The following is a 27,049-nucleotide window of genomic DNA, read 5'->3' on the forward strand; positions in this document are numbered from 1 at the left end:
AAACACTTCAAGCAGAGGTTTATAGGCTTTATAGGCTACAGGAATAAAGTATTATTTAAATAAATTGGTCACCAAGAACACAAAGCACACAAATGTTAATATATTTACGGGGTATGCTTAATATAATCTTGTTCAGTGAAGAATGAACTCATTAGCCTGTTCCTAAAATAAAATATTCCTAATAAATAGAAAGGTAAAATATTTCTAAAATAAATTTCAGTAGACACTAGGCTTCATTAATAATATTTATTTTAAAGATCACTTTTTATTGTAACAAATATAAATTCCTCAATGTTTTACAAATTTTCAAAAATGCTTTGAGTACAAAATAATGAATTAGTAAAATGAAAATCATGTCATATCATTTGGTACATACATAATACTGTCAACATGCACAACAGATACCAGAAAAGCTCATGCATTATTGGAAGAGAGAAGAAATAAGCTACAACTGCTGTTTTAATTGATTATAAATTCATTGCTTCGGTCAGCTTTCTTTCTTCAGGAATACCATTTACCTATAATATGTAAGAATGAATATGGGCATGTGTTAGTTTAAACAATTTAAAGTCATTATGATGCATTATTTTTCTGTATTTGTTTTTGTTGTTGGTTTTTAAAAAAATGGAAGATTCTAATATAGCAATTTCCTTCTTGTACCAGAACTATGAAGTTTCAAAGTTCTCAAAAGACATGGCCTCCAAATTCCTCCCACAATAAACAAAAAGAATGAAATTGACTGCAGGATATATGACTATATCTTTTAATCATGGTTTTTAAGAAAATGCCATTTGGATTAGAAGGGCAAAGAAAATGAGAGAACCTGAAAGGGCATCTAACATAATAGCTTGGGCCTAGTCCAAAAGTTAGTGCTATTATCAACCTTTAACTGCTCTAATACCCTGCAAGCACTTAAATCCAGGATTAAAACACCAACAACTAGTTCATTTCTTCAATTTCTTATGAATATTTCAAAGAAAACAACTAAATAATACTTAAAAATATAGATTCCTTTGACAAAGTTTGACTAAATTACATTCCTAAAAAAGCTGTGTTTTGAAATACTTGGACAAAGCAAATTATTATTTCATGATAATCATATAAACATATTGTTGCCTCCTTGTGGCAGTAATTAGGATAATGGAACAGAAAAGTTCTTGTTAACTCATGAAACTACACAGACAGCACTGACTCCACTATTGTGAAGACATAAAAATAATTTTGAAATTGAGAAAAAAAATTTTCATTCAAATGAACAGAACAGGAATAAGGAGTATAAACAGCCCATTTAACTCTTCCCTCCAGAAGCTAAAACTCTATTTACTTTTACATTTCTCAGATTCAGAATCACAATAATCTATTAAAGTTATAAAAATGCTACGGAGGTCTCTTTCTTTCCATTTAGCACTTTGAGACTTTGGGGATACATCAAAATTAGGAACAACAAGAAAACAACTGAGAGGTGATAGTGTACTTTCACTAATATACTCCAGATTATAAAAGGAAGGAAGGAAGGAAAGGAGGGAGGGAGGGAGGGAGGAAGATAATGAGTTACAGAGTTAACTGAAAAAAAGATCAAAGCTTCCTTGACTCAAAATATTAGTTACCCAAAAACTGTGTTAGAAAAATAATTTAGAAAATTAGATGGAAGAACCTAAAATTCCCCTAAGGATACTTTTTGGCTCTTATTACAGTTGGTAAAGCATAAATTGTCTGTCCTATATCTGAAAGTGCTGCTTAATGCAAAACTGTAGTATGCTAACAATTCTTATTGCTAAAGCATATACAATTATCAAATAAATCTCCTTAATATCCACTTAGATTTCCTTAATTTCCCTAGTGGGAGATAGCTGTATTCTTAAAACATGCAAAAAATGTTTACTGTTTTTCTGAAAAGTGTCTTCATGCCAGAAATAACTACTGAAGGTCAACTTAAGAGAGATGAAAGTCTATGGAATTAATGAAGAAAAGATTCCAGCATTTCCACTGCAGAAACACAATTTTTTAAAAGAAAATTCATGACATTAGTTGTAGAAGGGCTTTATCTATTTCTTTGCCCTTTATAAGTAACACATACTTATAACAAAGTTTGTTCCTTCATCAATCTCCTGAATGCTTACACAGTAGCACAACCACATCAATATATTGAACAGTCTTGTTGAAACACGTTAGCATTTAATTAAAATGAGCAATCAAAATTGTGGCAGAAAATTCTGATAAATGTTATCTCATAATTAAAATCTGATAAACAACTTCATTATACTTGCCTCAAATCTTTGAAAAGTTGTCAAACGAAAATCTCCTTATATTCCCGAAAGCATTAAGAGAAAATAATTTTTCAATAAGAGCATCTAATATATTTCTGTATGTGCTTTAAGTTTTTCAGAGACTTACTAAATAGCTTCCCTACCACAATGCTACTATTCATACTTAGAATGCCACCTACAACTTACAGTTTTTAAACTGAGTTTCTAGTAGAACTACAAAGGCATTACTGGTTGCCTGGCAATTAGAACCAGGAATCAGGCACCAATTAGAAAACAATTATGAGTAAGCTATTACTCAGTATCAAGATGAATGAAGTAATTAGCTGTGGAAGTTTGTTAGGAACACCTGGAATAAATAAACTTAAAGAAAGAATTAGGGAAATACAATAATACAGGGGAAGAATTATCAGTCATCTTGTTGTCACTGGTCATAACTGCTATTGAAAGCAGCATTAAACCAGGCCAACCATTTCTCATTTACCTCCCTGAAGCCTCAGTGATTAGTCACAATGGTTTACTTTTGTAAGAGTCAGTTTCAAGCTGCTTACTTACTGAGACAAATCCTGGATGCATCCAAGCTAAGAATCTTTCATACCAAGAGGAAGAATAGGAGGAACGAAGGTTGAAGTAAGGGGATTTTATTCAGGCTCCCTTAATTAGACAGGACCTCCAGGGGTGCTTTTGCTCTAAGATCTTTTACCTTTGTTTATAACTCTGATGCCAATCTATGCATAATAAGCCATTATTCTTAAATTCTAGAATTAGGAATGACACAACTGTTTTCACTTACTTGGTCAAGATAAAATTTCATAAATGATATAAAACTAAAATTATCATTCTAGTTTTTTAGATTCACACCCCAAAAGTATCAATTTACTTTAAGTACTCACCTGTAGTCTGCTGTTGGGGAATCTGAGTCTGATGCGGCAAGTTCCTAGAAAGGATTAACATTCTGTTTTTTAACATACATGTAAATGGAATGCAGACACACTGCAACGAGACATTTCTAATGAGACATTCTGACTAGAAATGTTCTCAGAAATCATCTAATCTGGCACAGCTACTCCACAAACCTCGTGAATTTATAAATGAGGAACTCAGTTCCAAGTAATATAATAGCAATAATGAAAACCTCATAGAATTTCTACTTCGTACAATAATTGCAAATTGGCATTTTCCAACTATCAGTTCTTAGACTGACACCTGCAGTTGTAAACAAGTTGAAAAACACTTCTTTCAGGCCAATGAGACCGCTCGCTGGTTTGAAATGCGTGGTTTTCATGTAGAAGTCCCAGGCTCAATCCCTAGTACCAAATGAACCTTTTGAGCACTGCTGGGAGTGACCCCCCCAAAAAAGAAAGAAAGAAAGAAAGAAAGAAAGAAAGAAAGAAAGAAAGAAAGAAATAAAGAAACCAAAACACTGCTAAAATACCTTACAAAAATCCTAGGACACAGAATTAAATGTGTGTGTGTGGGGGGGGGGGGGTAGGGTGAGAGAGGGGCAAGCATAGAAGTTATGTCACACAACTAGAGGTGGTGGAAAAATATGTGAGCTAGGGTTTCCTTCTTCTTCAGTTTCTGTATTCAATACTTGAGAACTTTTGATGATTCAGTTTCTTTGAATTTGTCTCTTCCTCCCCATCCCCATTGCTAATTTGCTGAGGCCATCACCATTTTTTACTGGACCTTTTCAATTAATCTGAATTAATCTTTTATCCCCTCATTTTGCTCCACAATAATACATTCTACACATTGCTGTTAGATGGTCTTGTAAAATACACACCTAAGTATGTTGGTCAAATAACCATCACTTTGATATTTCCTTAGACCTACCTGCAAATTAAGTTCAGGTTTCTCAGTGTGGCCTAGACTCTAGCTTCTGCAATTGACTTTTAAAAATGATTTTAAAATAAATGTATAATTTATTATGAATAATTTTAATTTATATATCTATTTTATATACCTACATATATATGGTGTCACATAAAAATTTCTCAGGTGAAAAAGGATGAAGAGTGGAATAAGTTTCAGAAACCTGGCACAGAAATCTATCCACACACCTGATTTCTGTAGTCTTCCTGTCTGCTTGAAACAGCAATTAACCATCATGGCTACTGCCACCTACTGCATGCATCCAGCTCTCTTAAGTTCTTTCTAACTGAACTCAAAATCTGCTACAGTGGACACTTATTGCCCAGTATTTTATAAATCTCACAAGAAGTAAATTTAAAAATATTTAGGCAGTGCTACAGTGCTAGTTAAAAAAATCTTAATACTAAGTATTCGATTCCTCCCACTCTTTAAATAATGAAATAACGCACGCACACACACAATTAGGTTATCTTTAATGTAAATCTTTCATATATATGCTATTGTGAGATTATTATTCATATAACTTTAAAATGTCTCAAAGTGCCTTAACAGTAAGAACCATATTCCCAGCATAATCTTGCAACAAATAATTTTTGAATGAGCACATATAAAGATACTAAGAAAGATTCACATGCCTATAAATTCTAATAATTTAGCTTCAAAATTTTGACAAGCAAATTAGATTACAAAATGTACAATTCAGACCCTCTGAAAGAAATTTTGGGAATCAGCAGCCTTTGCTACCAAATAAGACTTGATCCAAGTCCGGAATTTTTTAGGTTGTTTTGTTTCTTTTCAGCAATGGAATTCGGTTAATTGAAATCCTAAGCAGAATTATTGGAGCTACAAAAGAGATAGATGCAAGGTTGCCCCCGTGAAACAAGAGAGCCAGGAATCTTAACTGCTTTGTTTTCTTTGCCCCACACACTGAAGGGGCCCCTAAGGAATTTCTAAGAAACACCCAAGAAACATATTGGTTGAAATCATTTCAGTCAGGCAAATAATATGTTTCAAATACAAGTTCCAATGTGGAAAACAAAGATATGCTTTTTAAATACTGCTTAAACTTAATCTATAGTAATATTACTGACTTTAGTGAGTTTTTTAAAAAAAAAAGCCAAAGTCCTATATAAAATATACTATTTTAATAAACAAAATCTAATTCAATTTGGGGAAGTTACTTAATAATTCATTCCAACAATTACATTATATTTTTGCTAGTAGCTACTCTTCCTCTTAAGGATAGGGATAGTTTCACTTATCCTTGTGTGGTGTCAGGACTCATTTCTCTTGGTTTGTTTATTCTCTCATTATGTCACATAACACATTTACATAGTTTTGGTCTTTAAATTAAAAAGACTGATTTATAAACCCCCAAAAGAAAATGCAGTTTCATGGGTATATGTCACTGTCACACTGTCACTATCCTCCCGTTGTTCATCGATTTGCTCGAGCGGGCCCAGTAACATCTCCATCGTGAGACTTGTTGCTACTGTGTTTGGCCCAGTAACGTCTCCATCGTGAGACTTGTTACTGTGTTTGGCATATCGAATACATCACGGGGAGCTTGCCAGGCTCTGCCGTGCGGGCGAGATACTCTCAGTAACTTGCCAGGCTCTCCGAGAGGGGCGGAGGAATCAAACTTGGGTCGGCCATATTGGCTGCGTGCAAGGCAAATGCCCTACCTGCTGAGCTATCGCTCCAGCCCATGGGTATAGGTATGTGTTTTAATTACTCAGATGTAACTAATTTGTTCCTGTTCTACATTAGGAACTAATATAGCAAATCTGATGCACTACATACAAACACTTGTTCAATACATCTACACACTTTTACAAAATTAAAATACCAAATCTATCCTAGATATAGGATACCATAAACTGAAAATCCTTATCTTATGAGATGGTTTGCACCTCTTTCTTTTGTTTGGCTAGCCCAACTTAGCCTTCCATGCAACACAGTTTGAAACTACTGTTCTCAGTAAATTCATTACCTGTCCTTTCTTCTGTAGTTTGTTTTATCCTATTTTGCCAGACTGCTAAATTTTTTAAATAGCAATGGCTATTATTGGCTAGGTTGGAGAGATATGGTTGGTGGAGAAAGTGTCATGCATAAACTAGTAAAATATTTGGAGAAATATGATTAAATGAGTAAATTTGAATGCGCTACATGCACTTCTCACAACTTCAAATGAAAGGTACATGAGGTATATATGAGTGCTTATGTATGCACAAAAATGCCCAACTAAAACTATATGGAGAGACAATTTCCTAGAAAATTCAAATGTATACACAGAGCTATTATTGTGGTTGCATAAATTTCTAACTACATGTAAGCATGTGGGTGCTAATAATATCCCTATCATGGGTATACAAATACATTAGCACCCATCCACTTAAGTATTTCATTTAAGAATTGAAGGGAGGTACCTGGGCATTCTACTAAGTCTTCTACCATTACAAAGCAGAGAATAGGATTTACATCCACCTAACCCAGGTTCCATCCCCTTGCACCAAATGGTATCCTGAGTGTTGCTAATGTAGCTCTGTAGTCTACCAAGCATCATTAGGAGGCTCTACTAGAGAGTAGAGAGTAGCACCACATTCCTGGCTCTAGCACTAAACTGCAAGCAAAGTTGGTCAGGAATACAGCTGTGGCATGTGAAACTTCTGAGAAATGACTGTGAGATTCCCCCCACCACCAAAGGAAAATAAAGTAGAGGTGGAGTAGAAGAAAATACAAGAATGTCCATTGTTAGTAAAAAGAGGATGTTAAAGACAACCACAGAGGAGGGCAGGAGCTGACTTCCAATAGAGGCCCATAATATTCAGAGCAGAGATCTTTATAAACTCATTAAACTACTTAGAATAATTAAGTTATTAATGAACTAACTGAAAGATTATGTGTAAACTGTATTATTTAGAAAAAGGTTTAAGAAACTATAATTCTCTAAATAATCAGCATTAATTATTTTCTACTTTTACTACCATTAATTACATGCATTTAAATAGAAAATTATGCAAATTTCACAAACTTCATTCTTTAAGAAAACAAAAGTAATAACTTGCAAATTAATAAGTGATTTGGAAAGAGCACACTGCTTTAAGGCAATTTGACATCTTTGGTTATCCTAGAGAGTAATTCCATCAGTACGGTTGATGATTATCTATCCATTATATTCCTAAATTGTTCAAAACTTAAAAGCGAAAAAAAAAAAACCAAAAAAGTTAAGTGTTTTGCAAAACTCCACAAAATCTATATACCAGGGTTTAACATAAATAACATTGGTTAATTAATGGAATACAAAATATCTTCTGAAATAGTATAGAGGAGCAATAGCACAGCAGGCTATTTGCCTTGCACATGGCTAACCCAGGTTCAATTCCTCCGCCCCTCTCGGAGAGCCCGGCAAGCTACCGAGAGTATCCCGCCCGCATGGCAGAGTCTGGCAAGCTCCCCATGGCAAATTCAATATGCCAAAAATAGAAACAACAGAGACGTTACTGGTGCCCTCCTGAGCAAGTTGATGAACAACAGGAGGACAGTGTAAACAGTATAGTGCTTAATATATTATAACTTCCAAACATTTCAACATAATTCATAATTTTCAGACCTTGAATTTCCTAACTTTTTTAATATAGCTGCTACCCCCACTTTAATTAGCGAATTATTTGCATAAAAGAAGAAAAATGAAAAATCGCTATGATTTAAATTTTTAAAACCTACGTTGTTTAAAAAATTTTATTTCAATTTTTTTACCACATCTGGCAGTACTAAGGGCTTACTCATGGCTCTACTCAGAAATCTCTCCTGGAATGGTCTGGGGACCATACTGGGTGCCAAGGATTGAACCCAGGTAAGATGCATGCAAGGCAAGCACCTTAGCTGATGTACTATTTCTCAAATTCACTTTCTTTATTTTTCCCTGCTTGAGCAAAGCCAAAATGCAAAATTTTAAAAAGAAACAGTTTTAAACTGAAGCAGGACAAAACTACGGAACCAATTTTATCAATGAAAAGTTGCATCTATAATTTTTATGTCACTGTCACTGTCCTCCCATTGTTCATCGATTTGCTCGAGTGGGCCCAGTAACATCTACATTTTGAGACTTGTTGTTACTGTGTTTGGCATATCAAATATGTCACGGGTAGCTTGCCAGGCTTTGCCGTGCAAGCGAGCTACTCTCGGTAGCTTGCCCGGCTCTCCAAGAGGGGCGAGGAATCGAACCCGGCTCGGCCGGGCTGGCTGCGTGCAAGGCAAATGCCCTACCGCTGTTTTCTCTTCAAATTGTATAAATTTTTATGTACACTTACTAAATTCTTTTAAAAAGTCAATGTCTCAGAAATATCTTTTGCAAAGTAACACTTTTTGCAAAGTGAAAATATGGACCAGAGCAATAGTATAGTGGGTAGGGCATTTGCCTTGCATGTGGCCAGCCAGGGTTTGATCCCCAGGGCCCCAGGTGGTCCATGAGCCCACCAGGAGTGATACCAGAGAGCAGAGTCAGGATACCAAGAGTAAGTTCTGAACATAGCAGATATGTTCCCCCCCCAAAAAAGTGAAAATAATTAAGTAAGTACTAAATTTCATAAATGAGAAGACTTAAATCTACTTTTATACATTGTAAATTGCAAAAGATTAAAATTTTTTGGAGACACAGTTATTCTGCACTAGGCATTATGTTTACTATAGTAATAAAGAAATTATTATACAGTCAATTAAACTCTTCCTAGAAAAATTTTGGGACACTTTCCTCTAATTAGAAGTTTAAAAAAAAGTCAATGAAAATGTTAAGGAAAAAATCTATTTATAATGGTGCTGTTATAAGAAAAGAACAAGGAGACAGATCTACCTTCCCCAAATAAAAAACATGCAATACATTAAAATTGACAAATAAATTATTTTTTAGGAAATAATTTAGTTCTGGATATAATAATAATTAAGTTCTCAAAATAATAAAGTTCTGGATAATGTTCATAAACACCCCTCTTTTACCCTTTTCTTTAGTACATATATTTCAAATGGAATCAGAAATATATTTTAAAAAATTCTATAGGTTCCAGCCTTGCACTAGGCTGCCTCAGACAGGAGCAAGCTTCACCCTGGTGGCCGCAAATCTCCAGAACTCAATGAAAAACCCTGGTACATGGGACCAGTGACTGCAAACTCCAGGCCTCAAGGAATTGAGACACGCCGCTCCTTCCTGACCCCTTTGGAGTCCCGGCTGTCTCGCCCACGAACTTGCTCCATTTAAGCGCATTAACGGTCATGATCCAGAGACTCACAAATGAATCTCAGAACTGAGCAGCTCGCTGCAGAGATGTCTCTGGACCATAATTATTAAAAAATTTAGAATTCCAGGCCACAAAAGTGGCCATGCAATATCTCATGCTATTCATAATAAGTAATACAAAATATATTTTCTAGCTTCAGCCTGTGAAGCAGGCTTGAGTGGTGGTGGTAAAGTTCAAAATAACGGTGGTACCGCTGGCCAAGCAAGTGAAAACAGAGATAGACAAATGGGACTATCTTAAACTAAGAAGCTTCTGCACCTCAACAGACACAGTAACAACAAAGTCTCCAATGGAGACGTTACTGGGCCCGCTCGAGCAAATCGATGATCAACGGGAGGGCCTTTACCTCAAAAGAAGTAGTGACCAAAATACAAAGACAGTCTACAGAATGGGAAAGGATATTCGCCAAATACACATCCGATAAGGGGTTAATGTCAAGGATATACAAAGTACTGGTTGAACTCCACAAAAAGAAAACATTCAACCCCATCAAAAAATGGGGAGGTGAACTGAATAGAAACTTTCACAAAGAAGAAATCCAAATGGATAAAAGGCACATGAGAAAATGCTCCACATCATTAATCATCAGGGAGATGCAGATCAAAACCACAATGAGATATCATTTCACACCACAGACACTGGCCCATATCCACAAGAACAAAAGCAACCAGTGCTGGCGCGAATGTGATGAGAAAGGGACACTCTTTCACTGTTGGTGGGAATGCCGACTGGTTCAGTCCTTTTGGAAAACAGTATGGACTATTCTCAAAAAATTAGAAATTGAGCTCCCATTTGATCCAGCCAATACCACTCCTGGGAATATATCACAGAGAGGCAAAAAAGTATAGTCGAAATGACATCTGCAATTGTCTGTTCATTGCAGCACTCTTTACAATAGCCAGAATCTGGAAAAAAACCTGAGTGCCCGAGAACAGATGATTGGTTAAAGAAACTTTGGTACATTTACACAAAGGAGTACTATATAGCTGTTATAAAAGATGAAGTTATGAAATTTACATACAAGTGGTACTACATGGAAAGTATCATGTTAAGCGAAATGACTCAGAAAGAAAGGGATAGACATAGAAATATTGCATTCATCTGGGGAACATAAAGTAACAAAATAGGAGACTGACACCCAAGAATGGCCGAGATTAGTACCAGGAATTTTACTCCATGGCTTGGAGGCCAACCACACATACTAGGGCAAAAGGGAGCTCAGATAAAGAAGGGAACACCAAATAAAGGTGTTGGGAGGATCCTCTCAGGATGGGAGAAGCATGCGGACAGTAGACTATAGACTAAACATGATTGTCACCCATTGCCTCTTTTGCAAACCATAACACCCAGTAAGAGAGAGAGAACAAAAGGAAATGCCCTGCCACAGTGGCAGGGTGGGATAGGGGGTGGGAGGGATACTGGGATCTGTGGTGGTGGGAAATGGGCACTGGTGGAGGGATGGGTATTTAATCATTGTATAATTGAAACCCAAGCACAAAAATGTGTAAGTCTGCAACTGTACCTCATGGTGTCTCACTATTAAAAATTTTTTTAATAAAAAAAATAATGGTGGTGGGATCGGTGTTGAAATACTGAATATAATTAATGATCGAGAACACTATGAAAAATAAAATAATTCTATTGGAAGGATTATGAATAACTCCTCCTCCTTCACCTCATCATCCTCAACAGAAATATTAGAAATTTCAATTTAGTTTCCCCAGAATCCTAAAACCTTAGTCCTTTAAGTTTTTGAATCAGGGACTCTCATTCATTTTTCCTGCTTCAGCATAACACCTCCATCCAAATTCCTAGAAGCAGGATCCTAAGATTTGTGATATATAAGTGGAACTAGTGTGTGTAGCCTGACTTCATCTGGGAACATCTGGACCAGATAATTGCTCAATACTCCATTTTGGATGTAAAATTCTGACTTAAAATTTAATTTTTTTTAAAAAATCACCAAGGTATTTTCTGAAGACTACCAAGGCTTACTTTTAAAGACTATCTGTCAAATCTGTATTATATTTTTAAGTCCTTGGATAGAAACTAACACCTAATCATAACAGCGATTGTTTAAGAAAAGCAATTTTACTTTTAGGAATTACTTTAGAATATAACTTTCACATGTAATCAGGAACTTACTACCAGAGAAAAAACTCTCCTTACTTTCTGCAAAAACACAACTATGGGAGAGGAAATGGGGGCAGGTGAAATACATTTCAGCACACCTAGCTAGTGTTCTCATGACTATCAAGATGATGGGAAGATCTAAGAAACAATCCAAGGGGCTGGAGTGATAGTACAGTGGTAGAGAGTTTGCCTTGCACACAGCCGACCCAGGCTCAATCCCTGGCATCCCATTGGTCCCCAGAGCGATGCCAGGTGTAATTCCTGAGTGCAGAATCAAGAGTAACCACCAAGCATCGGCAGGTGTGACCCAAAGAGTCAAAAAAAAAATCCCATTAACAGTACTTCAATTTATAAAACCACAAAATATACGCAGAGGTTTCATTTAATGTACATTTCTGTACTATGCAGTTATTTCAGCAGTTTTTGATCCCTGTAATCTGAAAAGTATAATGAATATGGTACAGATGAAATCCCTCCTTCCTGAGCTTGAGTTATATCTCCCCATCAGGAACTGGTTATCATTTTGCACTATTTGCTCAATCATCTTGCCTTTTACCTAGATCAGATATCTTTCTGAAGTCCATTACCACAGACCTGGATAGATAATACAGTAATCTAATTTCAGTTATTGACTTAATTTAACTTTACCTCAATTTTATCATCTGTAAATGATAAAGCATGCCTTTAATATCTAATTTTGATGCCCATCTCAAACCCTATGAAATTTTATTCCAAAAATGAAATACTGTTATATCAGTGAAAAACAACTGGGGAAGTCCTCCATTACATCACTGCTACAAGTTTTTTTTTGTTTCTGAGGTGGATCAAGTTACTTAAATGACTAGAACTAGTTTCTATGCAATTTTGAAGAAAAGTGTTGAATATTCTTGAGTCTTAATTCAGAAGCCAAACTTCCAGCCATCTAACTTGTCTGAAAATTTCTGGTGCTAAATTTGACAAATAAATATGAATTAATGTATAGCTACCCAAATTGTTTATAAATCATAAGTTCAGTACTATTATGATAAGTAAATAAACAGTGATAAAATGCATGCCCTTTTAGTAAGGGTTAATTAATAAATACCAGGGAGCATCATTTAAGTATATGTCTGCTTACTTCACCAAATAGAATACCTCATTTTAATGTTGAGAATTCAATTCAACTCAAATGACAAAAATATTTATGTATACTTGGTGCTGAAATGAAATTTCAAAAACATGGCTCTACTTTAAAGGTAAGAAGCAAAAACCAGATTTGTATAAAGGACAACTGTGACAAACCTGATACAATAAATTCCCTATTATCTGACATGGTTGGAAAATGAGGTTAATCACATATTCTGGCTTATAGAGAGTTACCATAGAGACCATGCACATATTATCCATTTCCAAGAATAAAAGAAAGATAATGTACACTCAACACAGAACTACACTGAATGTAATTTAATTTCCCTCTGATGAGTCAGACGCACTTGATGATCTTCCAGTGCCTCAGAATAATCACTGTGAGCATCATCAATTATCTATGTACCCTATTTATATAGAAGTGCTAGTTAATGGAGTTTTTCCATTAGCAGAAATCTGAATAATATGGAGGCTTTCTGGACTTAAAAATACATAGACAAATCATTGCAAGTTCAAAAAATAATTTGCATCTGATCAACACAGTGGCTATGATGGCTAATCAATAACAATGATAGTCTTGAGTTATGGAAGAATAAGATGCAATTTGTTATAAACCAGATATAAAATTTTATTTTGCATGAATATATGTGGCAACACTGAAAAATCTTAGCCACTCAGATTTTTTTCCCTCTACAGGTAGCCCCTTACTTATTAAAAAAAAATAAGTATTCTTATTCTCGATATATAGTAGAAAGCACACTTTAAAAATTATCACACCTTTTCCCTCTCCCTGAAAGTTCACTAGAAATAACAGAATTTTACTGATTTACAAACTGTTCAAGTCCCCAAGACATTATAACAAGTATTTCTCTATTATAAAATTGATAGCATTTTGGGGTATGGGATAGGAACTTGGGAACATTGGTGGAGGGAAGTTGACATTAGTGGTGGAATTGGTGCTAGAGAGTGATATGTCTGAAACTTGAATATTAATAACTGTAAATCATGATTCTTTAACCAAATAAAACTTCTGGAAAACTGAAATAAAATAAAATTGATAGCATTGCTATTTTGCCAATAGAAGTATTTCCCAGTGTTCTTTAAAGACTTGGGCTGATGTGATAGCACAGCAGGTAGGGCGTTTGCCTTGCACATGGCCAACCAGGGTTTAATTCCTCCGGCCCTCTCAGAGAGCCCGGCAAGCTACCAAGAGTATCCCACCCACATGGCAGAGCCTGGCAAGCTCCCCGTGGTATATTCATATGCCAAAAACAGTAACAAGTCTCACAATGGAGACATTATTGGTGCTCACTCAAGCAAATCGATGAACAATGGGAGGACACTGCTATAGTGCTTTAAAGACTTATCTCTGAAAATACAATTCTAGTGTTTACCAGAATGTGGCATATTCAAAAGTTGATTTCTTTTATCAAGGCAATTTTACAACAGAGTTTTAGAATAGCTTTATACCTCTTCAAATATGTATGCTACTGTATCACATTCGCAAGCAAACTAGCAATATTTCTCTACTACAGTTCATTAGACAGGCATAGCTGTTAATTTACAATGAAAATTAACTGAAACCACTACAATTTTTAAAATGCAATATTATTTAAATTAAAAATACTTAAGAATTACTTCTGATCATTTACTATGGATTCACAACACATGTCAACACAAAAGAAACCTGATAATTCTTATGGTTTAAGCGAACAAAATTCTTTAGAGTAATTTATCATTTTTTTCTTCAAACTATCAGCATTCTTAGCACTCTTATATAAGGGATAAAAAAATAAAAATGTAAAAGAATTCTTTACATTTTGAATGTAAATGATAAGGCTATTCATAATTTTCACCTAAAATATGCAGGAGAGATTGCTAAATTGTGTGCAATTACAATACTTGAAATTTGACTAATTTATCTAATCGTAGTAAAGTGGGTTTTATGATGACCCACTAATCATTAAAGGGCAGAGAAATCAATCCCTTCCATTCAATACAACTAAATTTTGTGAAACTTATTATGTATGTCCTGAACAGAATATTAATGTTTCTGAAATGCAAATTTTTAAATGCAATTTTCCTCACTGTTAATATTACCTGAATCAATTACTCACATACACATAAACACATATCTTGGCCAATTTAATACAAAATACATGATTAAATTAGAGGACTTTGGAGAAAATATTATGCATTTATATTTCCTAGGATCTTATACAAAAGTCTCCAATGTAGACGTTACTGGGCCCGCTCAAGCAAATCGATGAACAATGGGAGGACAGTGACAGTGACAGTGACAGGATCTTATACAAATTTGTCAAGTCTGTCTAAAATATACATTTTAAAGAATTACTGTTTAATCTTCAAATTTTCATCTTTATATTACTAGGTTAAAAAATAAGCACTTGATATATGACTAATAAGAATGTAAATATAAAATTCTACATTTTTAATGAAATGGAAGAACCTAGTGGGTTTTATGCTTGGTAAATGATCAGATAAGGACAAACTACACATGATTACACTAACATGTGGTATATAGAGAAAACAATTGAATAAATAAACATAAGTGCTGAGACTACAAATAAATGAATAAATATTAAAGTATTTATAACCCAAATTATTAACTACTCTTTTTGATATGAAAGCAAATCTCTCTCACACACAGAAACACACAACACACACACACACACACACACACGCACGCACACGCACACACACACAAACCCCTAAAATCCTTTTACCCTGAGATAAAATTTTTAATTAGATGTTTCTGTTCTAAATTTCTATAATATAGGTTATCAGCAGCAGGTCATTTCAATAATAGTTATTAAATAAGTTTGTCATGTTTTTTTGTTTGTTCTCAGGCCACACCTGAAAATAGAACATTATTTTTTTACATAGTGCTGTGATTATTGCTCTGGGTTACTCTCAGGGGTTATTCTGAATTATTCCCGGTGGGCTAGAGAGACTATATGGGATGATGGGGATCGAACTCTGATCAGCTGCATGCAAGGCAAACGCCCGAACCACTGTATTAACCGCTCTGGCCCCAAATTTGTTACGCTTTAGGTAGAATATGCATGTCTTTTCACAATTAACTAATTTTGAGGAAACATATATTAGTTTACTAGCAGTTTAAGTTTCTTAAATATTAATGTAAATGTTACCGCATTTGGATAAGTGAGGAAAAACAAAAGCACGTCTTGAAAATAATTCTATGTATTTGGGTCAACACAGTGGGGTTGGAAGCTACACTATCTGTAGCCTTTTGGTATTTTCTTTCTTTTCATAAACAAACAACAGAAATGACAGCTCTGATCTTTATAGTCACTAAGTATGTATATCACGCATATTTATAATTATGGTTCAAGTGGATACTTACTGCTGTGTTTGCATCAATGGCATATTAGTGCTTTCATAATTGTCTGTGTGTAGAGGAGGTATTATTTCCCCAGTTACAGGGTGAAACACAGGGAGTGTTGACAGGGGCCAGGCTATCTCTCTGTTCTTGGACATGTCACGAAGCTCTTTGGTAGATTTCTGAATAGCACTGTGGTGTACCAGTTGGATGCTATATCAAAAAAAAACAACATATGTTTAAAATCATATATTAGTCTGACGAATGAGCTACCTGAAAAGTTGCAAAATATTTTTATTTTTTAAAATAAAGTATTATTATACTTTGGGTATTCTACAAGCTATCTCAGAAAGAGGCACATGTTACATACTTTATTTGACAGTAAAACTAAACTGAGATTATAAGTTTTGATAGAGATGAGATTCTCATTAAACTAAGCTATAAAGCACTGTGTTAATATTATAGCTCTATGTAAAAAGTAATATTCTATTTAATTTATATGATTAAGATAAAACTACCATAGCTTTTATACTGTTGCTTCTGGTGGGGCATTTATAAATACTCACAGAAGGTTCATTTTATGGTAGGCTATTACTGTAGATTCAGGAAAACTTGTATGAAAGGTCTTTTCAGCTGTTCTCTGGTTTACAGAAATGTAGATTGGGAAATCATATAATATAAATGGCAAGTTAATAGTCTGAGTCTGAAATATTTTAGGTTTAATTTTTATCTACAGAGACTTAGTTTTCAAACTTTTTAATTTTTAATTTCTAGCCCTCCTAAATAACTCTATTTAGAAAGCAGCTTTCACATTTATGAAATAAACTATGAAAGATGATAAAATTAAAAAAATAAAAGCATGATGCACATGGATGGAGCATGATGAGCAAATGAGAAGTGAAAAAAATGATAAAGAAAATAACAGGAAAGAAGACACTTACTCTGGTGTTTGCATGTTTCTCTTTTCCCTAGAAACAAAACAAAATTTGTGAATTAAATAATAGCATTGATATTTGGAACATTAAAACTTTATGCTCATGGAATATTGTATGATGTGGAAATGCTGACTTTGTTACTATTAAATGCAACCAGGCAGCATTTGCCACCAGGTTTATGACATTACTTGGATGAATACACATACGGAGATGGAATACTGATGAGAAACATACAGAAAAATAAAAAAAAAGTGAAGATTAAGAATCAAGCTCTTAGAAATAAATTCTATGACATAATGAAATTGGGCTACATGTAAAAATGGAATAACTTGTTACTTGCTGCTTTATTAAATTTTTTATCCTTTACTCTATTACCCTGACTTCCAGATAATTTTGGGAGATTATTTTAATTGACATAGATGTCCTGAAAGTACTATTAAACAAAGACTTTATTACTGAGATGAAACCTTTATTTTCATTTAATTTACTTCTAAGATTCTCCTATATTTCTATGTATATTTAAATTGTATCACGTGGTGTGGCAGCAGAATTAAAAAAAATTCTTTCCCTCATTTCTGATCAAAGTAAAAAGTTTTTGTTTTTTAATTTACAGCGCAATTACCATATCAATAGATTCTGCAGACTCAGCTAAGACAGAATGGACTTGCATTAACAAACTATCTAGTCCACTATTCTTGGGACTGTTTTGCCAGCATGAATTTAAAACTAGTCTTAATAATTTTTAATAAAGTGATTATATTCCCTAATTTGGTTTACTATATTCAAAACTATTTTAATTCATTTAAGGGAATAAAGTACTACAGTTTGACTTGAACACACAATCTCAATTTATTTATAAAGTATTTTATGAGCTAAATGAAACTTGGCTTTTAATGGAATCTTATATGTTGTTATCTTAGTAGTTTCTATAATTTTTATTAGTGTTTTAAAGTACTCACACTCCTTCCCGTCGGCAGCACATGATATAAGCAAGTATTAGAAAAAGGACCAATGCTACTGCCGAGGGCACAGCCAGTGTAATTAGGAAATCCGTGTAATAGTCTCTGCTTTTCAAAGAATCAGAAGGGGGTTTGTACTCTCCACCATCAGGTAAAATCCCCTCTCCACGAACCACTTCCTGATAGGTGGACACTTGCTTTGTTTTATCAACCTGATACAGAAAAAAATTACATATAAAATTAACAGATGCAAACATGAGATTTTAAGAATTAGACAGATCAAAATGTTCCATGACAAATTTCTAAGAAGCACCCTTTTCCAAATTCTTTATGACCTTAACCTTGCGTTTATGGAAGCAAGAGAGAAGTAATGATTAAAAAAAATAGATTAAAGGGAGTTTTATCTTTATATGCCCATTTGCTATATCCTACTCACAACATACGCATCTATATTGTGCAATTATACACATATATAAGCTGTGTGTAGTTTTTTCCCCCCTTTCAGTTTCCTTCCTCCAAAGCAGAAGTCCTCATACCACAAAGTAAATTAATTTCTTCCTAATGATTAATCACTAGGGTAGATTTTAACATGCCATGAACTGGTCAACAGTCACGAATGAAATTCTGTTTCTAAGGTGAATGAAAGAGAAAAGAAAAATAAGACAATTTCTAAATGACTAAACTTTGAATTTTTTGTCGTTTATCAGACCAAAATAGTTTCTAGAAAATAAAGTTAAGAAGACTGCAACCATCTAATGCTAGTTTTACTAAATTCTAACTCAAGAATTAAAAAAAACTATACAATATTTACACTACATTAATTTACATCCGTATTAGTTGAACTGCTTTCACTGAGTTCCATTAAATTATATTAAAGTATTTTATTACAGTACACTAAAAAGCTATCCATATGAAATTTGTTATTACATTTTCTTTCTACCATAAAGTTAGGGAGAGTTATTTACATTTTTCAACATCCTTTCCCACCAAAAATCCACTGAAGAATTCTTTGAAAAATATAATGCCCCAAAATTCATTTCTCTGTCAAGGAAAAATAATCCATATTCTCTGAAAATGGAAATTAAGAAACTTATGATTTTCCTTTTTTTAATCCTAGATATAGAAAGCTTGCTGTTAAACTTGCTCTTAGGCTTATTTTTCTGACAAATTTTAAGTCCTATAATTTTTCCATTTTGTTATATTTTATTATTTTCACTCTTTTTTTACATTTTCTTAAATCTTCTGGAGCAAAATGTGATATAACAATAAATACATATGAGAAAAAATTAAAATATTCCCTATTCCTTTTTTGCTATTTTTTGGGTCACACCTGGTGATGCACAGGGGTTACTCCTGGCTCTGCACTCAGGAATTACTCCTGGCAGTGCTCGGGGGGACCATATGGGATGCTGGTAATCGAACCCGGGTAAAGGCAAATGTCCTCCCTGCTGTGCTAAGACTCCAGCCCCCAATTTCCCACTTTTCTATCAAAAAGTCTTACAGAACATCAACAAAATTTTCAAAGCATAAGTTATTTTTAAACCTTAAAAAATTAGATAATATTTCCAAACTTAAACATGTCACAGTACAAACACAATAAAATGGTGTTGTTAGAGCCTACTGTCTACCAACTGGCAAGAAGTCCCTACTTCTACGAACACAGCTGACACGTCTTTCACATGTTTGTACTATTAACACAAGGAGTGAAACACTAAGCTTTGAAAATTCAGTATTTAGCCATAATACAAATATACCACAGAAGTCAATAATTTGACTCGATTTCAGAAGGCAAAGCTCAGACACAAAGTACTTGGAAAGAGAAGTCCAGGGCCAAGGAACACAAGTGCTAAGCACTGCAACGTGAGTGACCTGTTCTCATGGTTTGGGATCCAGGAAACTTGCCTGCAGTTGTTTCTCTAAATCAGGAAGTGACAGTTGTGTTTATGTGTCAATAACTTTGTTCAAATGTCAGTTTTAAACTTAGACCTAATTCACTAACCATCAAGCATTAATCATTGACAGCTTTAAGTCTCAATGCCACTAAAGAAATAAATTAACTCTCATGTTCTCCAGATAGCTATATGATAATAATTTTCAGTAAAATGTTAAGTATATACATATATAACACACATACGAAATCTTACCCATATTTTCTTAGGTAGTGCTAGTTAAAATGAAGTTTCAAGCTATTTTATGGGAACCATGGGGACCAGTCTAACTTTTTGAATTTAGAATTGTATCTCTTGAACTTTCCCTACAATTTGAGTTTTCAGGGAATTTGAAACACAATGTTGCTTTATTTTTAGATTTATTTTTGTAATCTGGTTTCTCCTTCTATCACTGGGCAGTGACAGTACAGTTGAGACCTTTTGTACATATTGCACTAACACCATAATATATCTTGATTTAGCAACCACCTGGATGTCCAGGGGGATCATATGAACCACCTGACATGCTAATCCAACCCCAGCAAGTAATAAAGAATAGATTGAGTACAAAACAGAAATAGACTTTTCTAAACAGGTACACTATCAAAGAGCTTGCCAAATCTTTAAAATCAAAGGAAGTTAATAGCTGTTAAAAAAAATAAATAACCTTAGGATTTGTTTCTAAAAGTAATTGAGGTTTTAGTCAAATGTTATCTTAAGTCACATCACTCTTCATTTATCTGCAAAAAACCAAAATAAAGTAAAAACTCACCAATGAAATTTTGCACCAGTCAATGTAAAATTGAGTACGGAATTTTTTATCACATGTTATCACGGGCTCCATTTCTTGACTGCATCTCAATTGATTCTGTGGGTTTTCAACTTCTCGTAAACAAGAAGAAAATGGGACATCTGCACCAACCATGACATAAACGCTGTAGAAATGTGAAACTCTCAGGTTATCCTTTAAGAAAATTGGAAACACTGAAAAACAATCTACCCTGAAAGCAGGATTTACCCTTTTGAATTGAAGGATTATCTAGAATCATCCCTAAGGTACGGACCTGAGCTTTATAAGAAGTGATTCATGTAGGGGCTTTCTTTCACTCTTTCCTTTATTCAACTAATATTTACTAAGTATGTTAGAGAACAAGCATGCTCTTGATTTTATGCTAATTTCTAAAATTTTTTTCACCCTTAACTCAAAATAATCATTAAATCATTAATCACACTCTGGTGATATATATTTGGTAAATAAAATTACTTGCATTTAAATTGATTAGAAAATAATACTCATTAAAATAATAACTAATGTTCTTATTATCAACTTCACCTGATTTTATTTTAATGATACTGTGAAATTACATTCCTGGAGGTAAAGAACTTTAGGAAGGCTTATCCAACAGTTATGCCACCTTTTTTCTATTGTACAGACTATTACTGTTTAGACCCTTAAAGTCTCTTAATCTTCCACCAAAGGGATTAAAATAAGATAAAACCACTGCTTGGCAAACAATATGAGGCAAATAACATTTGTTTGTGATGTATATCTGGGCAATTATAGAGGAAGAGTTTCACACTAAAAGATAGTGATAATGACAAAATAATCTAGGAGCAAGACTAGAATAGATAAAGCTCATAGATCTTTCCAAAAAGTTATTCTAAATAAGTATTCTTTTCCAAATGTCAATGCTATAGAGACATTAAGTGAAATAAATTCACCAAACTTCCAGTTGTTCTCTTTGCAGAAATTGGCAAACTGATCCTTTATTTCATATAAAAATTCAGGGGATCAAAATTATCCATACACACAAAATTCCTGAAACAAAAAAAAGTTGGAAGACTCACAATTACTAATTTCAAAACCTACTAAAGAGCAGTAGTCAAGATAATATGGTACTAACAAAGGACAGACATACAGATCAATGGAAGAAAATTCAGAGTACAGAAATAAGCTATTATAATTACTAAGGTGTAACAAGCGTAAAGACAATTAATAGGAGGAGGGTAACTGAAAAAGGGAAAGGGTATTCTTTATGACAACAGGATACCTAAATGTAAAAGAATAAAGTTTGGGGCTGGAGCGATAGCACAGCGGGTAGGGCGTTTGCCTTGCACGCAGCCAACATGGCCGACCCAGGTTCGATTCCCAGCATCCCATATGGTCCTCCGAGCACTGCCAGGAGTAATTCCTGAGTGCATGAGCCAGGAGTAACCCCTGAGCATCACCGGGTGTGACCCAAAAAGCATAAAGAAAAAGAATGAAGTTTAACCTCCTACCACATACAATACAAAAATAAAATAAAAATAGAACAAGTATTTAATAATATAAAAATAAAATAAAAATAGATCAAAGATTTAGTACAAAGTTACAAAATTATTAAACTGAGAAGGCATAAACTTTTGTGACCTTGGATTATGTTGTGGTTTCTTAGATATTAAACCCAAAATCCTAGCAATAACTGAAAAGTATTCAAGTTGCACTTTACTAAAACAAAACAAAATAAAAACAAAAACCCTTAGCTTCAAAGGACAATGACAAGCAAAATAAATAGGCAAACTTACAAAATGGAAGAAAAAATTTGCAAATTATGTATCTTCCTGAGGAGCATATATTCACAATATATAAAAGAATTTTACAGTTCAATAACAGAGAGATAAATCATTCCATTTTTAAGTAGCAAATAATTCAACTTTTAAATAACTACTGGGGAAATAGCCCAGTAATCAGAGGCACAAGCTTTGCATGTAGCAGGACCTTAGTTTAAACCCCAGCAACTCAAGGCACCATGAGTATGACCAGGTTACCTCTTGAGGTCCTCAAACACCAAATACCACCATCACCATAAGACGCAGACTTGGAACCACTCACTAAACCTGGTTAGCCAAGCATTGCCAGGAGTGATCCCTATCAAGAAGTAGGATATACTACCAGTACAGTCTGGGAGTGTCCCCCTACTCTGCCATCAAAAAGCCAAAGAATCAGAATAGTCTTCCCTAGAAAAGTACACAAGTATTTGTTACACGCATTAATGATGTTAAAAATACTTTCTATCAACAAGGAAAGAGTTTGGCCATTCCTCAAAAGTTAAGCCATCTCAACTATCTACCAATTCTACTCCACAGCATAAGCCCTAAGAGAAATTAAAATGTATAAAAATATTCAAATACTCATAGCAACAAGTTATTATGTAACAGTCAAAAAGTGGAAATTAACCAAATTCTCATCAAATGACAAATGGCTGACAGCTGGAAAATCCATACTAAGAATAATAGTCATAAAGAGTGAATGAAGTACTTATATACTCCACGACATGAATGATGCATGAATACATCATGTTAAATGAAAGAAACCAATCACAAAAGACTACATATTATATGATCCCATTAATATAAAAGTCCTGAACAAGCAAATATAGACAGCAAGTAACATCTGCTCAGAGCTAAGGATAGTGTTTGTGTTAATAGAATTAAAAGGGAGATAATGGATGATGAAAATGCTATAAAATTCAATATGGTAATGAATATAAAACTTTATGAATTGATTAAACTCCATTGTGTTACGTGCTTTATACTCTGGGAGCCATTCCCAGTAATAATAGGTCTATTGGGCTAGGTAGAAAGAAAAAACAGCTTTGAAATATTAAAGGCCTTATGTGACAAACCCAGTTTACTATACACTTAGGGTTTTCTACAATCATCACTGCTACTCAATATATTTTGGAAAATATAGAACAAGCAAAGGCAAGAAAAGATGCAAAGTGCTGGCATAGTGGCTCAAAGTGGTGAAGTTTGCATTATTTACTCCTTGAGTTGCATCCTGGCACTGCCTGGCCCCTAAAGCGCTGCTGGAAGCAGCTTTGGTGGTTTCAAGCACTGCCTGGTGTGGCCACTTAGTGGTTCTGGGACATTATTTGGAACAGTCCTGGACCCTCAGCACAAAAGATTATGGCTTCTGAAACAAATTAACACCAAAAAAGGCATATAAGGAACCAAACTTGGGAGCCAGAGAGATAGTGCAGGATTACAGTAACTGCCTTTTACACTGTCTGAGTCTGGGTACCACATATGATTGGTTCCCCCCAGCAGTGCCAGGAATGACTCCAGAACACAGACTTAAGATTAAACTCTGTATATCCCTGGCTGGTTCTCACCCCCACCCCCCAAATGTAAAAAATTCAAATTGAGGGCCCACAGAGAGCTCAGTGGTAGAGCATATACTCAGCACCAACATACATGCCAACAATGACCCTGGTAGCATGAATCATCGACACAAGTCTGCAATCTCCGACCAGCACCACAATAAAGTGTGCAACCTAAGTCATTGTAACAATAAAATAAAATAAGGGAATAAATTAAAAAGCAAACCAATGGGGGTGGGCGGAAACAACAGGCAGATCCAAATAGAAGCTTCTCCAAAGAAAGCATACAGATGGTTAAAAGACATAGAAAATGATTTCAACATAAATTGTTGTTGGGAAAACAAAAGTCTTACCCATAGCAATATCACCTCACAACTGTGAGAACAGTTTGAATAAACAAAATTTACAGACAAAAGAGCAATTTTAAAGGGATAGGGAGAGCACTTATTTTCACATGTGTGATTCTCTGAGTTCAGACATTGATAGTTGGAATGCAAATTAGTGCAAATTCTGTGGGAAATGATACAGAGACTCCCTGAAAACCTAAAATAGTGAACTATTAGATGATCTGAAAACTCCATTTCTGGGTATTTATGTAAAGAACAAGGAAAAACAAATTTGAAAAACATACATATTTCTATTTAGCAAAATTCCCAATAGCCAGACATAGAAACAACCTTAAATGCACACTGGCAACTAACCAAAATTATTTCTGTATATATATGTATACACACACACACACACACATATATACACATATATATCTAATAGAATTCTTCTCAACTCTTTAAAAAAGGATGAAATCTTCCTTTTTGTTTTTTTTGTTTTTACAATACAGAAGACCTTGAGAGGCTATGCAAAGGGAAATAATCCTGGGAAAGAGAAAGACAAATGTCGAAAATTTCTGTCATATTAAGTACACAAAGAAATAAAGCAAGCTAACAAAACGCAACAAAACAACTCTTAGATCTAGAACAATTTGGTCATTACCAGAGGGAAAGAGGGTGGGAGTGAATGGATATATAGGGGCTTAATCTGATAAAAATGATTGGCACTAGAAATATGAGGGCAGGCGTATTGTGGGATATATCCCGATGGAGATAGAAGCTGTACTTCTAAAACGTATTATTATAGACCAATGATAAATCAATTAAAATTTTGTTAGAAAAGTACCTGTAGCAAATGAAAAATCACACGGCTTAAGAGAACCGTAGACACTGCAAGAGTGGTATTAAGAGGAGCAGTTACAGTAATAGAAGCTGCCTCAGGAAAAACAAAAAACCATAAATAAAAAAATCTAAGCATCCACCTAATATAATTAGAAGGAGAAGGAAAAAAGGAAACAGAAAGTCGGCGTAATGAAGAAACAAAAGAAAATCAGAGCAGAAATAAAACAGAAATTAAAAACATAATTAAAAAGATCAATGGAACCAAAAACTAGTTCTTTAAAAAGACAAACAGGGGCGGGAAGAGAGTACCGCAGTCAGTGTGCACGTGTAGTGTGCACCAACCCAAGTTGTTCCTAATACCACATGGTCCCCCCAAACATTACATATTCTTAGGCTCTTTCATTAAACTACTGGTCTGACTGACTGAGAATCTTAGAGTGACCCTGGTGAGAAAGGGCACTCTGGACCTCCTTAGCACCACGTTGGAGGCCTATATATGTTTTAAGTCAACACTGAACCAGAATAACAAAATAGAGAAAGAAAATTGAAGACCAGAGGTGAAAGAGATGTTAAAATAGATTTTGCAGCAATCGTATCTTACAGAAATTAAAGATTATAAGAGAATGCCCTCAATTACATGACAACAAATAAATCTCAAAATAGTGTACATTTTTTTAAGAAACAAAACAGACATTCTAAAACTGTATTAGGAATAAATTGAAAAGATGACAAATCTGAATAACAAAATTGAAATAGTAATCAAAAGTCTTCCTAAAACCCTTTGCTTTGGATTACAAACTACAGAACGTCGTGGGGAGTGGTGGGTAAAGAAAATTACACAGGAGGTGACATAGGGAAACTGGTGGAAGTTCATAGGCATATTAGTGGTGGGGTGGGAACAGTAATTTTGTATACTGATACCATAAACTTTAACACTAATATAACAGCCTAAAATTTAAAAACAAATGTTAAAACCTCCCTAAAACCAAAATTCTAGGACCTGACAGCTTCACAAATGAATTAAAACAAAGCTTCAAAGAAAAATTAATATGTATAGTTCTCTTCCCAAGAAATTGAGGAGGAAAACCTTCCAACTACATTCACATTTTATAATGCCAAATTACCCTAGTTATTATTATTACTATTTTTGGTAGTTGGCCCACACCTGGCAATGCTCAGGAATTACTCCTGGTTCTACACTTAGGAATTATTTCTGACAGTGTTCAGGGGACCATATGGGATACTGAGGATCAAACCTGGCTGGCTGCATGCAAGGCAAAAGCCCTACCTGCTGTACTATTGCTCCGGCCCCAAACATTACCCCAATTCTGAAATCAGAAAGCATGTCTTTTTATCTCTATTTCTCTCATACACAAACACACATAATCACTATCTTATGAAATACCACTATCCTATGAAATATAAGCAAAAATTCTCAACATGGTAGTAGCAAAGTGAATTCAACAATACAATTAAAGAATCATATAGCATGATCAATGAGTGGGACTCATTCCAGAGATGTAACAATGGTTCAACATACGACCATTATCAAGTAAATAAATATAAATGATGCAGAAAAACATTTGACAAGATCATTTAATTATTAAAAAGATAAAAGCCTCAATAATATGAGTATAGAAGAGACACAGTTCAACATAACAATGGCCATGTGTCAATACACATTCAATAGTGAGATTAAACATCGGAAATAAGACAAGGATGCCCACTTTTGTACTAGTATTTAACACAGTATTGGGAGTCTTGGTAAGAGTAATTAGACAAGAAAAGAAAATGAGAAGTATCCAAATTAGAAAGGAAGAAATAAAACTATTACTATTTTCAAATAACATGATAATATAGA

At 34.4% G+C, this 27,049-nt stretch overlaps 1 protein-coding gene across 8 annotated transcripts in view; it reads right to left on the reverse strand.

Moving 5' to 3' along the window:
• Nucleotides 1-232: 232 nt before the first annotated feature.
• SGCE (sarcoglycan epsilon) overlaps nt 233-27,049 on the reverse strand; it is an 86,352-nt gene continuing 59,535 nt past the window's right edge. For 2 of the 8 annotated variants that reach the window (XM_056118052.1, XM_056118056.1), the window contains 7 exons: nt 20,650-20,812; nt 17,950-18,161; nt 16,997-17,023; nt 16,080-16,268; nt 3,158-3,201; nt 2,268-2,302; nt 233-518 (listed from right to left, as the gene is read on the reverse strand). In XM_056118052.1, coding sequence (XP_055974027.1) covers nt 468-518; nt 2,268-2,302; nt 3,158-3,201; nt 16,080-16,268; nt 16,997-17,023; nt 17,950-18,161; nt 20,650-20,812 — 721 coding nt within the window. In that variant the 3' untranslated portion in view covers nt 233-467. Of the gene's footprint in view, nt 519-2,267; nt 2,303-3,157; nt 3,202-16,075; nt 16,269-16,996; nt 17,024-17,949; nt 18,162-20,649; nt 20,813-27,049 lie in introns of those variants that run through there. The other 6 variants (XM_056118057.1, XM_056118054.1, XM_056118055.1 and 3 more) reach the window with 4 other exon arrangements.

This window comes from Sorex fumeus, unplaced genomic scaffold (assembly GCF_029834395.1).
Source record: "Sorex fumeus unplaced genomic scaffold, SorFum_2.1 ptg000037l, whole genome shotgun sequence".
Lineage (NCBI taxonomy): Eukaryota > Metazoa > Chordata > Mammalia > Eulipotyphla > Soricidae > Sorex > Sorex fumeus.